A 14,599-nucleotide genomic window follows, 5' to 3' on the forward strand; every position below is an offset into this window, starting at 1 on the left:
TGTATATATCTTTAAACGTATGTGTCGATCAAGCAGCCGTTCTTCCGAGTCGTGAATCATACCTCATGATGTCGAAAATAGCTCGGCAGCACAATCATAGTCATCTAACCCGCTCTCTGCTCCTACTTGGACTGGCAGGGGTCGCATTGATTGGCGGAAGTGGCGGACCGACCATCTTTGCCAGTGCGTGGGATTCGCCCGCTACGGCTGCCCAGCTCTTTGTTGGCTGGAACGAAGGGATCTTGGCCTGGCCCAGACCATCTCGCGAGATCTCACTTCCAGCCACCGATGCGAGTTCCACCTTGGTTGTGCGGGGCGAAGACAGTGCAGACGACATGGACGGCGGAACAGATTGAGTAGGGCTCGAGGGCTCGAAGGACGGCTTCGTATCGGCAGTCTCCCGCACTACGTCGTGAAAGTCTGCTTGCTTCATGGCCGGGCTCACTGCTGGTGGAGTGAACGTTTCCGTGCTAGTCTCGAAGCTGCGAGCCGAGAATAAGGATGAAGACATGCTGGCCTGGGTGCTGTCCGTTAAACTGGGATCTCTGGCAAGTCTAGGTGTACTCGACCGTGGTGTGGCCGGAAGCTTGGCGAGGATTGGCAGGCGTGAATTCGAGCCTCGGGAGGACAACGTGCCACTTCTCTGCGGATTTGGCGATGGAGTATCTGACGACTGCGGCACGGGATCGGGTTTGGAACCCCCCGACATGACAGCAACATTAGGAGTGACCCATGCCTTGTGAGGACCGCTTGGAACCCGTGTTGAAGGTGTAGGACGAGGAACTGCAGAGCACGAGGTGTTTGTTGAGGGAGGCGGTCGTATCGCGGCTTGGGGTAAAGGGTGGGTTCGTGGCCTGTTGGTGATTCCCAGTCCGTAATTCAAGCTCGTAGCGGCGGTGTTGGAAGCGAAGCGATGATCGATGTTGGCGTCTGGTCGGGGTAAACCTGTTCGATTGTGCCTTCTCGACTGCATCTCCAACTCGTTAACCCGTTCTTCGAGTTTCCTTCGTTTTTGCCGTTCCTCGTCGCGCTGCTTCGTCAGAAGCTCGGTATCCCTAGCATGCTTTTTCTCCTGGTTTTCTAAGCGCAATCGGTAGGTCTCGTCCATGGCTCTGAGTGCCTTGACCTCCTTCTGCAGGCGCTCGTTCTCAGGCTTCAATCGGGCATTCTCGGCGGCGGCGGCAGCGAGTCTTTCGTCGATCCGATTGCCAACGTGCCGAGCGCTCTTCCGACAACAGCTGTTATGATAGACTTGTTCGATGCCACCGAGGTCGACGAGTTCCTGGTCCACTTGATCGGCTCTGGGTCTAGCCCGTGGATCAGACGAGACCATGTTCCCTGCCAGGCCAAGTATGTGGCGCGGCGCGACAGTTGGTCTTTTCTCGTCGTGAAAACATTGGGTTGCTAGAGCGTGGAGCGCCAGATTTTGCTGGTGCGCTTTCAGTTTCTCGGCACGTGAATGGGGTAGCAAGTCTGCGACCACTGAGTGGAAGTCATTCAGGTCACCATGATAGACAAGCGTGGCAATATTCAGGTATATGAGGCCTAGAGAGTATATGTCGGCACACTGGGTGGAATACTCCTCGGGGATATACGCCTCGGGGGGACGCCATTTGGGCGTTCCGTGCAGGCCCATGGTGGCGGTGTTTTCCTGATCGTGGAAATCACGAGCAATGCCAAAGTCGGCGAGATAGACTTTGTTGGGGTTAAGCAGGATGTTACTTGGCTTGAGATCAAGATGGCGCACTTTGGAGGCGTGGCAGTGGGTGACGGCCTGCGCAACACAGCCCATGATGCGCTGCAGGAAATTGAGCGGGCACTTCGACTTGCTGGCTTCCGCAGCATCGTGGCGACCGCGAGACTCGACGAGACTCACGTCAGCGATGTCTAGCTCCTCGAACCTCTTCAAGATATCCTCTCGATCGCCCTGGCCGCTTTTCAAGTCAGCAAGGTCGGTGAGCAGTTCGTCGAGGTTGCAAACGGCAACGGGCCATATCAGGAGATAGAGCTCTCGGCGTTTAAAGGTATATGTCCCGATCAGCTTGACGATGTGGTCATGATCCAGACGCTCCATGGCTAGGGCCTCCCTCCGCAGCGTTTGGAAGTCCTGGTTTCGTTGGGGCTTGATCCATTTTCGCGCTAGGCGAACGGTGCGATGCGTGACTCTCTCAACGCGGCCGAAGGTGCCCATTCCCAGGTCGTTGTCCTTGGGCGCGATGATCTTGGAGTGTATCTTCTTCGCCTCAGTGAAGTCGTCTGGATGTTTCCCACTGGCGCATTGGCGGTCAGCTTCGATGCACCTGCTATCTAGTCGTCGAGAAGCAACGAGCAGAGAGGGTTGGACTCACATGCCAGACCAATGACCGCTGGACGTCTCCCACTCCCGGATCTTGGACTTTTCGTACACTTCGCGGTGAGCAGGCGGGAGGCGATCGGGATGCGCCTGGGATTTCAGGTGGACGGTCGTCCAGCCCGCATTGGGACTGTCGTCGGCCATGACGTCCGAGGTAGGATGGCGATATCCCTGCGAGTTTCCTTGACACCTCGGGGCTCGGACAAGTGGTTGCTAGCCTTCACTGAGACCCATTCAGAAGGGGAGAGTGGTCATGATGCTGCCCGAAGAACGTTGCACATGGTGGTTGTCGGCGCGTCAAGAAAAGAGACGGACGGAGGCGATTGCGGGGTGTCAGCACAGCGGTTGGAACTAACCAGTCGAGGTTGTCGATCTTTGCGGAGGGAAGTGAGAGGCGGAGTAGGGGGCAGATGGCAGGCGGGTTTTTGGTTGGGGCTTCGGCGCACAGCCCTGAAGCTGGCCCCTTTTCAGGGCATCCGGGGCCGTGGAACTGCGGCTAGCTTACGGAGCTAAACTCAGCCCAGCACCTAGGGACGGAGCGCTGAGGGGCCCCCATCGTCCCATCATTCAGACCTGCTAACGATGCTTACATCATCCGGCCTTCACCCTCCTCAGTTCTCACTGAGAACAGCCACTCACTCGCGCATCGTCTCAGTCTCATCAACATGGCCTAGCAGTCGTGCAACCTCAGCCAACCCTCCCCCCTGAGCGGTTACCACACCATGCAAAGGCCGTATGAACCGAACCAAGCTGCAGAGGTCTCTTCGAGTATTCGGCCACCAAGGCATGCATACGTTGGTCCTCGGTCGCTGTTCAACCGGCAGCACTTTGGACACTCGATTCATATACAAGATGCACGATGCCATGCAAGATGCCATGCACGATGCCCGGCACGTTATGACTGCTCGCGAATCGCTCCCGGCATTCTGCTCTGCTCTAGGCACTACTGAGGTCGCACTTGCCTAGTTGCTTGTTCCCGTTAATACCCGGAAGCTGAACGGGCGGTGAACGCTCGCAAGGCTGGCACAGCGACTGCCAAGCGTTCGGCAGTGTATCACTCGAGACGCTTGAGAGACAAACCCACCATCACTTGCAACTATGGTGATGATAACTGACAATTCTCTGTTCGCTCAACTTCCTTGGACAGATGATGGGTCACCTAAATTCATAAGTTTCATGGCATGAAGTTGGCGATGGGAGACTAAGCCCGCAGCCCCACCTACAATGCGCTGATCCAACGGTCGTCTCAGCCAGTTCCTGAGAGAACCTGCGTACGATGCGAACGTCGACCTCGAGTATCTGCAATCATGGCTGCTGCCGAGACACTGGCCGCGTAGTCGATCCGGCTAGGATCGTCACTGTCGCGACGAAAACGAGGCGGATGCCCCGGTGTGGCTGGCTTCCTCTCGAGCTTCGCGAGATTACTAATGATACGATCTCGCCGCTGTTTGACAGAATCCAGATCGGACACGTGAGTAGTGCCACACTCGACGTCGTGGTCATTATGATGAACCGGCCGCCACGCCATACCCTGTGCCTAGGAAGATTCTTAACTCAGAGACAAAAAAAGGGGTCCAACAGACGTGGGGGACGGACCGAGTGCCTCCTGGAAACTGACTACCTACGGTGAACCAAGAAGCAGCCATCTTACGCCCTCGTCTCAGTTCAAGCTGTCGTCGGCACGTTGATATGGCGCTCACCGTCAACATGCGCACGCGTCACGTCTTACCTCATGAGTCAGTACTGCTATACTCGTCTAGATTTGGATCTTGCTATGAGAGCCATACCCGATGATGTAGGCGAACTGGACTTATCTCTCGAGACCGAGCAGCAGCTGGGGCGGCGGCCGCTGGCGAGAATTCCTTGGACGATCCCGCCGACACCCTGAGCTGAGCCAAGATCATGAGGCTGCTGCCCGTTCAAGACGGGCCCCAATCGACCCTGGATGCTGCACTCGCCACTGCGTGCACACCATGCTTGCGACCAACTTTACGCCCACTTGCGTTCTTTTTGCCGGCCAGAGGATGCAAGCCGTGGCAGCTTGGCCGGAAACGCTGTCCCGCGTCCAGGGCCGCTATTCTGACTGATTCCGTACTAGAGGGTACCGTTGCTGTTTCCTGTTCTCGACGATTCCGAGAACGCAGATTAAAATACTTACCACTGGGATTTGCGGCACGACGCTGCGACGATCTTTGCTACTCGAGGACCCAGAGCGACCCCCAGAGTGAGGCTGCCAGGTGGGTTGCACCTTCACTGGCGAATATCGTTGCAATGGATCTGGACTAGACCTCTCGCCGTTGTTCCCCGGTCCAATTGAAGTCTTCAGCAGCTGGGTACGGGTTTCAATCACTTGCAGCTTCACACGCTATAGTGAAAACCGGCGCGCCGGGTCCCCTAATTGGCATGGTTCTAGACCAGGTTGCCACCAAGATACTCCGCCCGCGCCATCCAATGCGGCATCCTCAGGTCAACCATGGTCGTCGCTCGGGCGGCCGAGTCTACGATGCTTCCCCGCGAAATGGATATCCCTTCATATCGATGACATGCTCCCGCGCAGGCGCAGTTGCAAGCCGCAGATCTCATGCGACAACTCCCGTCCGGCGGTGCCCACGAGGCAAACAAGGCCCACGAAGCGGCCCCTTTCTCGTACTCCCTCCTGTTCGAGCCCCCCGAGCCAATCCTTTGTTGCGGGCCATATCATTTCGTGCTTCACGGGTGTCTTTGTCTTCATTGTTCTCTCTCCGACAGCCCCCTGGTGTTGCAAACGACCCTCGTCAACCAGGTTGGGCCGGCTACCCTAGATCTTCTTTCCCGATGGTACCACTTCAAGGATTGGCAATAGGGGTTGCATGTCATGATGTCCATGTCGGTTGCTCTCCCCCATGAGGAATCGCCGTGTCAACCTTTTGCCTCTTTGGCACTTTCTTTTTCTCCTTGGCCGGTCCGGCTATTGTTAACAAGACTTGCCCCAAGGCTTCTTTCCTTAAATCATGTACAACCTTCCCCTCAGACAGCTACAATGTCCATGTGTCATGCAAATGGCTGGGTTGTCTCATCCATAATCGAGCTGTATTCAAAAGGAAGACTGTCCTTCCTTGCGGGTGTCTCCACTGAGACGTTGTCATTCACCTGCGTATCTTCAATAAGCTTTAATCCACCTTTACGACTAAGTGAGTACGATCCAATCGCCGTCAGTAGGCTCCTTTTACTTCCTCGTTACCTTCCACTTCTTTAGGAACCCTGTGCTTCGGACGTTTACTCGTACAAGAGCCGTGGTCCTACTGTAAATGGCCAGCGGGTTGCTAGCTCTGCAGTACAGCGTAATGCCGCAGCTAGCAGGCCTTAACAGATCCCAGCTGTTGCCCGCAGGAAAACCGTACAACTTCCCGACACCCTCGATGAGGCGCGTTAGTCGGCTACTTTTTTTTTTAAAGTTTCGCGAGGACCCATTCTTGCCGGTGCGCTCACTATACAGTCGGCGGATATGAGTAATCATCCCCGTCCCAGCGGTATGGAGACGCCGACCGACACGGCCGACGATTTGGACGAGCCTCCTCCTCCCACTTGCCAGACACATATTGTACACGGGTTTCCTGAGCAAGGTGGACACGGCGTTTCCACTCTCAACCGTCAGCTGCCCCAACGACGGTCAACGCATCGCCATCAATTCACTGATCAGCAGCAAGAGGGATACCCCAGCGGCGTCGGAACGTTTGCTTTCCCATCCGTCTCAACGTCGGTGTCCCAGGGAGAACGGAGCCCAACCGCCGTCGGTCAAACTCCAGTGTACTCGGCTTCTCATTCTCATCTTTTCCTACATCCTTCACATCTCCACGTACAACCCCGCTACGAGCAGCTTCGTCAGCAACAGAACCAGGGTGACCGATATCACAACGACCACGGTCAAGACACGGCAGTCCTTTGCGGCCCCCAACACTACGGACAGCTCAGACACCAGCCCCGGCAAAGCCGACAAGGTTATCAGCAAGCGCTCTCGCAAACTTCTCCCGCTGACACTCACCGGCCTGCCTCTATTGTTTCCTCATCTTCAGACTCTACCTCTCTGCTTCGTCATCCCCACGACCCTAGGTTGTTGCAAGCCCAGTACCAAGCTGTCACTGAAAGCGGCTTCCAGCTCCCTCACCAGGACCCCAACTTTCCACCACACCCTGGCGATCTAGTCCCGATTCGATTTCCGGGCTTAGATCCCACGCACATCCCCCAAGAGCCCCTCGCTAGTTTCTCTTTGTCAGCCTCTTCAGGACAAGCCCATTTATTCTACCATCCAAACAGCGACCACGACGTCTTGCACCACCGCTATCCTGGGGTCCTCCAGTATCCTGGTGGCCACCCGATATCATTCATGCAGAACCCTGAGCTCTCCATCCTCAATGCCGAGTCTTACGACGATGGCACGTCGAAGTTTCGTGCACCGAGAAGTCTACCTTCGGGGAGATCCCGGAAAGTGACCCGCGATGAGCCGACGACGTCAAAAAAGCGGACCAAGGCCCAGTCCTCTGAGGCGGGCGAACTTGAAGAGGAAGAAAAGAAAAGATCGCGAGGTAGACCACGTCTAGATACTAACGATGAGACGGCGAAAGATGTAAGTTTGCAACCGCCAGATCCACCGCCCTTCTTACGGTGCGAGCATCACCTTGATGTATGCCTGCAACGTTCATGCCGTGCACCAATCTAACCAGAGCAGCGTCGCCGTACACAAATCCGACTCGCACAGAGAGCCTATCGCAACCGCAAGGAAACAGCCATTCAGTCACTTGAGAAGAAGGTTGACGATCTCAGGCGCACTAATGAAGAAATGAGCAAGGCGTTCATGAAACTCTATGATTTTGCCGTTAGCAAGGGCATGCACGAGAGCACACCCGAGTTTGGACTGCAACTACAGGTGACGACGGAGAAATTCGTCTCGTTGGCACGGAGATCGAGCGAGGAGCCCGAAAAGGACGGCGAACCGCCCGCCAGCCAGGAAAACGAGGGCGAGGCGCATGAGGCCAGCCCAAGCAGATCCCACGAAAAGCACAGCGACAAGTCGGGCTCGCCCGACGCCGTCAAGCCCGTGGAGACGCTGTATGGAGGCTATACAGTCAGCCACGGGGAAGGTCCGCCGCACTCGACACCTCACTCCTCCCAAGCACTGACGGCAGTGCATACGACTTCATGGGCCGGTGAGAGTCAATCTCACACGTCATACTCGGCACTCACCCAGGCTCCTCTGGGTTACGAGATTGTGACAGAGCCGACAACAGACAATGCTAGTTTCCCTTTTGGTATGTCTCTAGAAGAGAGCTTTGACCAGCAAAGCTCCCTCGGCCTATCTGACCAACCCATCTCCGAATCCCTCTTCTCCCTCATCGCTGCGCCGAGCACGTTCGCGTACCAGGAACGCACGTTCGGACGGCGGCTCCAGCGCTCGACGCTGGAGAAGGCTTACCTACTGGTGCGCATGCCCGACCCGCCACCGAATCTCATGACCAGCGCCTTTGGCTTCTGCCTGCTATTCGAGCCGAAAGAGCGCATCTTGGAGCGAGTGACTAACTGTCTCAGAGTGAACGAACGCGAAACAATGTTTAATTGGAAGTTCCCCTTCTTGCATCTGGGCGGTGGAGGCACGTGGTTTGGGGAAATGAACGAGATGGATGAGTCGGCGTACCCGCGTGCGCTGAGGAATCCGGTGGGGAATCAGGGCACGACCGAGCCCCATCGGCAAAAGGTCGAATCGATCTTTGGATTGGGGCCCTGGGACGCCGAGACGGAGGAGATGCGGGATTTGATGGTCAGCCAGGACCTTGACAAGCTCCGCATGAGCGTGCCAGGGTTTGAAGGCGACTTTTATGATGCGGACGAGGTGGAATGGGTCCTGCGACAGCGCGGAGTCGTCATCCCGCCCGCCGCCGACTTCGTCACGGCCGAGATCGATCCCGCTGATTTCTCGGTCGACACGAGCCCGGGGGGACAGGCCTTTGGGACGGGCACACATAGCAGCGTCGCCGATATCATCAGCGGGCTGGGTAACGGTGGGACGGGTTCCCTGGAGAGATATGCCAGGGATTTGCTTGGTATGAACTTGGAGCCGACTCGAGCATCCGATATCAAGCTTGACGACGGGCAGTCCGCCGCCCATACGAATGGCGCGCCATCTGCTCATAAAAATATTGACCCAAGCCTTGGAGGTGACGCGTCCAGACCCAGCGAGGACTCATCCAGCCAAGCTTCGAACGCAGCGTCGAGGAAGCGATTGGTGACGATCAATGTTGGAGTCTTGATCCAGGGTAAGTCTCGGCGTCTCTGATGCGGTAGGGACATATACTAACCATGCACAGAAATTGGATTGAAATCGGTTTGCCTCGGACGATCTCCGGGCGTGCGGCCGAGAGATCTCAACGTTGCATTTTGGGCTTCGCTGGCTGCGTGAGTCGGCGTCGGGGTTCACTTGTTTTTTGGAAGCGCTTGTTTTGAATATTAGATCTAGCCGGGATCGGCACGGCTAAACGTTCCGACGGTGGACCAGGCGCAAACCATCACTCTAGCGGGCTGGCTGGCTTTCATTGACTTACTCTTTTGTAAGGTATTCTTTATGGGCTCGGTATTGTCCAAGGGTGGCGGAGCCTACGTGTATGCTGTACATGTCGGAGGCAAGAAATGGGAAAGGCACAGGAGCGTGAGGAGCATCATTTGTACCTCAAAATTTGCAACCGAAAGACACTTTTCTTGATATACAGTCCGCTCTCCAACAGCCGGGCCGCGAAATACCACACCCTTTTATGATTGTGTTGTGAAACCGCATCGCTATTCCTGGTCACCTCGGGGCCAGTTGGTAATGGTACCCGTCGACAACAGAGCCAACTCAGGACGACTGCAACCACAAGGAACCTCTACTTCGGAGGAAATGCCCTCTCATTACCTCATTATCATTACTATGTAACATCTCCATGTACGCATACCACCATACCCGGCCCGGACTGGCCGTCTAGTTCCGCACATACTCGACAGGCTCCAGCTCCGCGTCCGCGCAGCCCTCGGGCCCGTTGACGGGGTTGCAGCGCACGGCGGCGCCGCCCTCGAAGCGCACGGCGTAGTCGACGTTCCAGCGGGTGCTCATGCCGTAGGCCTGGAAGTCGGTGGACACGATCTGGGCGCCGCTCGAGAAGGCGGCCTCGCGCATGCCCGTCGTGTCGTTGGACAGGAGCGTGTCGAGGGGCACGTCGGCGCGCGTGCGCACCCAGTAGCCCGCCTTGACCTGGGCCTGAATGTTGGCCTGCTCGGTGCCCGTGGGGTCGTTGAGCTGTTCTTGTCAGTCTTTTTCCCGTACCGAGGGTTCGTTGATTTTGCGAGCGGAGAAAAGGGGAGAAGGGGCAGGGGGACGCTGCAGGACTCACCTTCTGGAACGCGCAGTCAGAGTTTCCAGGCGCCGAGTTGGTGAAGAGGACGCGACCCTCGAGGTTCGGGCGGCCGTCGGTGTAGGTGTCGCGGATGGGGTTCACGGGGCCGTTGTCCATGAGGAACAGGAATCTGCCCCTGGCGCTGTCGAGGTCGGGCCAGCCATGCTGCAGGACGGACTGCTCGAGCGTCAGGTTCCCGCGGCGGATATCGTCGGGGGTGATGAGCTGCTCGGGCTCAAAGACGCTGCGGATCTCGTCGTCGAGGCCCTGGAGGAGGGCCGTGTCGTTCCAGGGGATCTGCGAGGCGCCGCCGGCCGCCAAGAAAGCCGCCTCGGAAGTCTTGAACTCGATCATAAAGGGGATGGGGACGTGGTCCGGGTGCGCCTCGCTCCACTTCTTGACGATGCCGAGGCACCCGACCAGGGTCTTGCAGGTGACGTGGTAGTCGGCGTCGGCGACGTGGAGGACCTTGATTCCCGGGGCCAGGAGGTCCGGGTCCGGGGTCGTGGAGAGGTTGGCGAGCTTGCGGATCAGGGCGTGGCGTAGTGGCCGCCCTCCGGGTCGGCGAAGAGGTCGAGCTCCAAGTTGCGGATGGACTGGTAGTTCAGCTGGACGTCGAGGGCCGGGTGGGAGTAGTAGTAGTTCTGGACGTTGGGGAGGATGGTGGCCTGGGTCGGGTGCTCGACGAGCGGCGCCTCGCGGTGGTACGAGTTGTGGGTGCCAATGACTTGCACCTGGTTCATGCGCACGGCGCGCGGGGACCAGGTCAGGCCGTTGTGGGTGTAGCTGCCGTTGGCGCACGAGGCGGCGTTGACGAAGGGGAGGAGGACTGACGGGTTAGGCCTGGGTTCAGGAACAATGGCGAGTGTGAGAGGAGGTGAGGCTTACAGAGGGCGGCCTTGAGGCCGAGGTTGGACATTGGAGCCATTGTGAGGTAAGGTTGGATGAGATGGACTATCGAGAGGGCGCACAGGACGGAGAGGCAGAGCGTTACTGATGCTCTGGGCGAGGGCATGTTTATGTACGTGGAGGGGTCGCATTCATGTCCCTTGATGTCGACCGACAGCTCCGCGAAGGTTGCGCGATGACGGAGGCATCGGCATGGTACCGGGGGTTGGTTGGTGCCAGCCAGCTGGGCCAAGTCAAGGCACGTGGGGTGAAAACAATCGATGCAACGGTGGACAGGGGTTCGATTAAAGATGGAAAAAAACACTTGACTATAACTATCTTAGATTGTCGGGGGTAAGCCGGTCAACGAGACGGAAGAAACGAGCAAAACTTGATGAACGGTTGTAGAGGCGGGATGGGCTCCATGGAGCTTCCCCACTAGGTACCGGATGCTGCCCGCTTCGCCCCCGCACGGCGAGCTTCCTGACTTGGCAAGCCTGAGGGGGGTTCGGCCAATGGGCGGGTGAGGGGCGAGCATGTGCCTGGGAGTTCATTTCGGGGCCCCTGAAGTTTGTTTTTCGGGGGAGTTGGAGAAGGTGATCCGGCCCACGTGGGTGATGTACCAGCATTCCATCTGAAAGTCGGTATTCGCGTTCTCATAAAAATGACGATTACTGTCTCTTATCTGTCTTGTACTGTAAAACTGTGTTTACAGGTTAAGGAGCCTTAGTCGCTGTTTACTGCAATCGGTGGGCTTCTATTCGTCTATTGGCAGCCCGTAGAAATGGGCTTGCTGTGACCTAGGGGCGGAAATTCGACATGCATGCATACCGACAATGCCGTGTGGGAAAGCATTGAGTAATTCGGTAGCTCAATAACTTTGTTGCCTCTTATCGTACAGGGACCGAGATGGTAGCATCAAAGACCTTCGCTTCGCTTCGATACTGCATGCATAGAGAACACCGTCTCGTGCAGTATATCCGCTGATCGCCGAGCTAAACCTGCTAACCAATTGGCCAGTACAAGCGCGGCATGAGTCTCCTATTCAAAGTCATCAAACCTACCTCACGATCAACCGTGCCGCATGCAGAAGATGCTCATTTCTCTATTTAGACAGGTGTCATCCTCCAGGATCTAGCCGGTTTCTAGATACTATCCTGCGGCTCTTTATGAATTACAGCAAGCCTTCCGGTCGGCTGGCTTATTTGTGGTCCACGGATGAGACTCGAAAATCCAATTTACGCAAGCCAAAGCGTGAGCAGCTATGCGACTCCCTTCAAGGCAACAAAATTACCACCTCAGCGGCCAGTCTCCGTGATGTGACAGTCCAGTTTTCTTGTTCTTGCAAGCCGGCAACGCTATGCTTGAACCAGGATGCAATATGGCCCGCACGGCGCCGTGGCGTGCATCCGGCGTTGTGCATCTGTAGCCCGGCCGTCTGTGCCTCGATCTAGACTGTCATGCCATCGTGAGCGCTCATCCATCGCCCAAGTTCCTGTAAGAGTGGAAAATCAACATCATGGAAGCTAGGTTACTGCAATCTAATAGTGGCCTTACTTATAAAGACACTTTCCCGACCATGCATTCATGCTTTTCAACCTCAGCCTCCAGGCGCTTGCGCATATTTTCACATTTGTTTGATCCTGTCTTGAAATCTCAATGTCATTCGCTTCCACATTCTAGTCTTCGTCCAACATCGACATCCATTTGAATACAGCCAGATCGACTTTGGCGTATCATTCTTTTGCTCACTTCTACACCGAGCGTCACCGAGCTCATTCGCTCCTTTCACAAGCACTCCCATTCACCCGCGCCGAGGCTGTAACCCCAAGATCGGAAGATCGACGCGGCAATGCTCCCGACCACTCCGCACTTCCCACCCCTCGCGCTGGCCGCTCTGTTGGCCACGGCAACCGCAAGAAACATCGCCAGCGCACATACCCTTGCCCTAAGAATGGACAGTACCACGGCCGTCGGAACAAACCCCATCGTTAATCCCAAGGTCGAGTACCTGGGCCTCCAAAAGGCGGATAACAGCTGCTCGCACCGCGACCTGGGCTTCACGGGCGCCATCGCGGGCAAGTGGTACGCCGTCTGGGGCGATGTGCTCTGGTGCGATGCGGGTGTGAAGGATCCCGAGAAGGACACGCCCGGGTTTCACGGCATGGTCCGCGACGCTGTATCGGCCGTGACGAGCGATCCGCTGCTGGTGCACGATTTGAACATGGGCGACAATCAAAGGCAGAAACAGTTTATCCCGTTCAACGCCTCTTGGGGTGAGAGGTTCGATACCGGGTTTGGCGGGACCAGCCTGGTTGAGACCGATGCCGCCACCGGAACTGGGGCCGTCTTTTATCTGGTTGTAAGTCTACCTTAAAATGCCCCAATCTTGTTGGATTTGGACCGCATACTCATAAAGCCCTTAGAACCAAAACGCAGCAGGCCTCGTCGGCGCTGGCATCGCCCAGGTGAATGTCATCAACGGTACGCCCACGGTGACCAAGCGCTACGGCGAAAAGGGCTACTGGTGGCCTGCCGACACGAACCCGCGGTACGGAGACATCGCTGCGTTCCGTGACCCACGGTCCGAGTACATATACGCCTGGGGCGGCCCGCCAACGACCATCTCCCGCAGCGACTGGCTCCAGAGCAGCTACGTCTACATGGTGCGCGTCAAGGCGAGCGAGGCGTTCGACCTGTCCAAGTACGAGTACTGGTGGGGCCGGCAGCGGGGGTGGAGTACGGAGCGGTTGACAACCTTCACGGCCGAGACGGCTGCGGTTTGGGGCACCGGGCAGGGACAGGTTGTGTGGAACGAGTTTTACCAGTGCTATATTTTCGTTCACTTGGGTAAGCCATCCGTTAAGTTACTTTGGTTCTCCTGTTTAGTCTCCACGAAGCTAACATTCTATTAGGTATCGGTGGTGGCTCGGTCTTTTTGAGGACGGCTCCCAGTCCCGAGGGCCCCTGGACGCCGGACGTCAAGATCTTCGACGCGAAGCCCATCAACGGTGGTCTAGTCTACGCCGGCGTTGCTCACCCGTACCTTGATGAGTCTGGCAAGACTCTCGTCATCTCCTTCACCAACAACAACAGGATCCAGGTGATCAAAGCGACCTTTACCCAATAAGATGATCAGAGCTTTACGGAACTACTGGGCGTGTGGAGCTTGTTGTTATCGCCTGAACAACATTAACGTACATGTACCGTAGAATACTCTGAGATTCATCTTGGTATACCCGATGCACGTCCCCAGATACCCTAGCTTGATTGTCGTTGACTATATAGCATGCAAAGCAGTCTTTCTTTGACGACTGTAGGGGTCAGAAGGCTTTCATTCTCGAGGATTAAGCTTCATCAAACCGAGGTTTGGGCCAATCACTTTGCTTCGATTTAAGAGATTTATGCCAAAGCAGGAACACTACCCCATTGACTCATCAAACATGTTCCTTCCAACGGTGTGGCCTGGTAGCTGCGGCGTGCTCTCGGCAACACTAGCAGCAAGTTGCGGCCTCATTAAGCCCGTCTGGTCCCTTGCGCAAGCGTGAAAGCAGCTCACAGTAGTTCGAAGAGGCCTCTTACGCGTTTTCCGGTGATTATTATCAAACATTGCATTAGTCACGACAGTCTACAGCTCAGTATGAAGTTGGTCTTGATGTTTAATGTCATGATCAAAAGTTCATTTGTGGATTTCTTAGGGAGGAAGGTGGGAATTTGGCCCAGCCGAAATTTGATCGCTTTCGGCGAATGACACGGAACTTCATGATACAGTTGGTCTGACGGCGTGAGTCAACGCCCCAATTGGCCTCAAACGCCCGGCCGCTGATGTATAAATAAGCGCGCTCTCTCCGACCTGCAGACTATCTTCTTCTGGTTTTTTTCTCCTACAAGCAACAGTGAATCTGCGTTCTCGGCCTTTTGCTTGGGCTTTGACGTGTGGGCATTATTTCTCCCATCTGTC

At 56.2% G+C, this 14,599-nt stretch overlaps 5 protein-coding genes across 5 annotated transcripts; 2 read left to right on the forward strand and 3 right to left on the reverse strand.

The window, feature by feature from the left end:
• Positions 1–100: 100 nt before the first annotated feature.
• Positions 101–2,497, reverse strand: ColSpa_12515 (calcium/calmodulin-dependent protein kinase type II; the record flags this gene model as incomplete). The annotated part of the gene is made up of 2 exons (XM_049278727.1): positions 101–2,270; positions 2,349–2,497. The coding sequence occupies 2 exons, from the start codon at positions 2,495–2,497 to the stop codon at positions 101–103; spliced, it is 2,319 nt and encodes a 772-aa protein (XP_049134684.1).
• A 4,219-nt stretch (positions 2,498–6,716) lies between these two features.
• On the forward strand, positions 6,717–8,783 carry ColSpa_12516 (uncharacterized protein; the record flags this gene model as incomplete). Its single annotated transcript, XM_049278728.1, has 3 exons — positions 6,717–6,956; positions 7,089–8,640; positions 8,692–8,783. The coding sequence occupies 3 exons, from the start codon at positions 6,717–6,719 to the stop codon at positions 8,781–8,783; spliced, it is 1,884 nt and encodes a 627-aa protein (XP_049134685.1).
• A 555-nt stretch (positions 8,784–9,338) lies between these two features.
• On the reverse strand, positions 9,339–10,104 carry ColSpa_12517 (uncharacterized protein; the record flags this gene model as incomplete). The annotated part of the gene is made up of 2 exons (XM_049278729.1): positions 9,339–9,653; positions 9,748–10,104. 2 exons carry the CDS (start codon positions 10,102–10,104, stop codon positions 9,339–9,341), a joined length of 672 nt encoding a protein of 223 aa, XP_049134686.1.
• Positions 10,105–10,280: 176 nt separating this feature from the next.
• Positions 10,281–10,678, reverse strand: ColSpa_12518 (uncharacterized protein; the record flags this gene model as incomplete). Its single annotated transcript, XM_049278730.1, has 2 exons — positions 10,281–10,579; positions 10,639–10,678. 2 exons carry the CDS (start codon positions 10,676–10,678, stop codon positions 10,281–10,283), a joined length of 339 nt encoding a protein of 112 aa, XP_049134687.1.
• A 1,812-nt stretch (positions 10,679–12,490) lies between these two features.
• On the forward strand, positions 12,491–13,768 carry ColSpa_12519 (uncharacterized protein; the record flags this gene model as incomplete). The annotated part of the gene is made up of 3 exons (XM_049278731.1): positions 12,491–13,000; positions 13,065–13,488; positions 13,554–13,768. The coding sequence occupies 3 exons, from the start codon at positions 12,491–12,493 to the stop codon at positions 13,766–13,768; spliced, it is 1,149 nt and encodes a 382-aa protein (XP_049134688.1).
• Positions 13,769–14,599: the final 831 nt, after the last annotated feature.

Source organism: Colletotrichum spaethianum (assembly GCF_022836535.1).
Source record: "Colletotrichum spaethianum MAFF 239500 DNA, contig65, whole genome shotgun sequence".
Lineage (NCBI taxonomy): Eukaryota > Fungi > Ascomycota > Sordariomycetes > Glomerellales > Glomerellaceae > Colletotrichum > Colletotrichum spaethianum.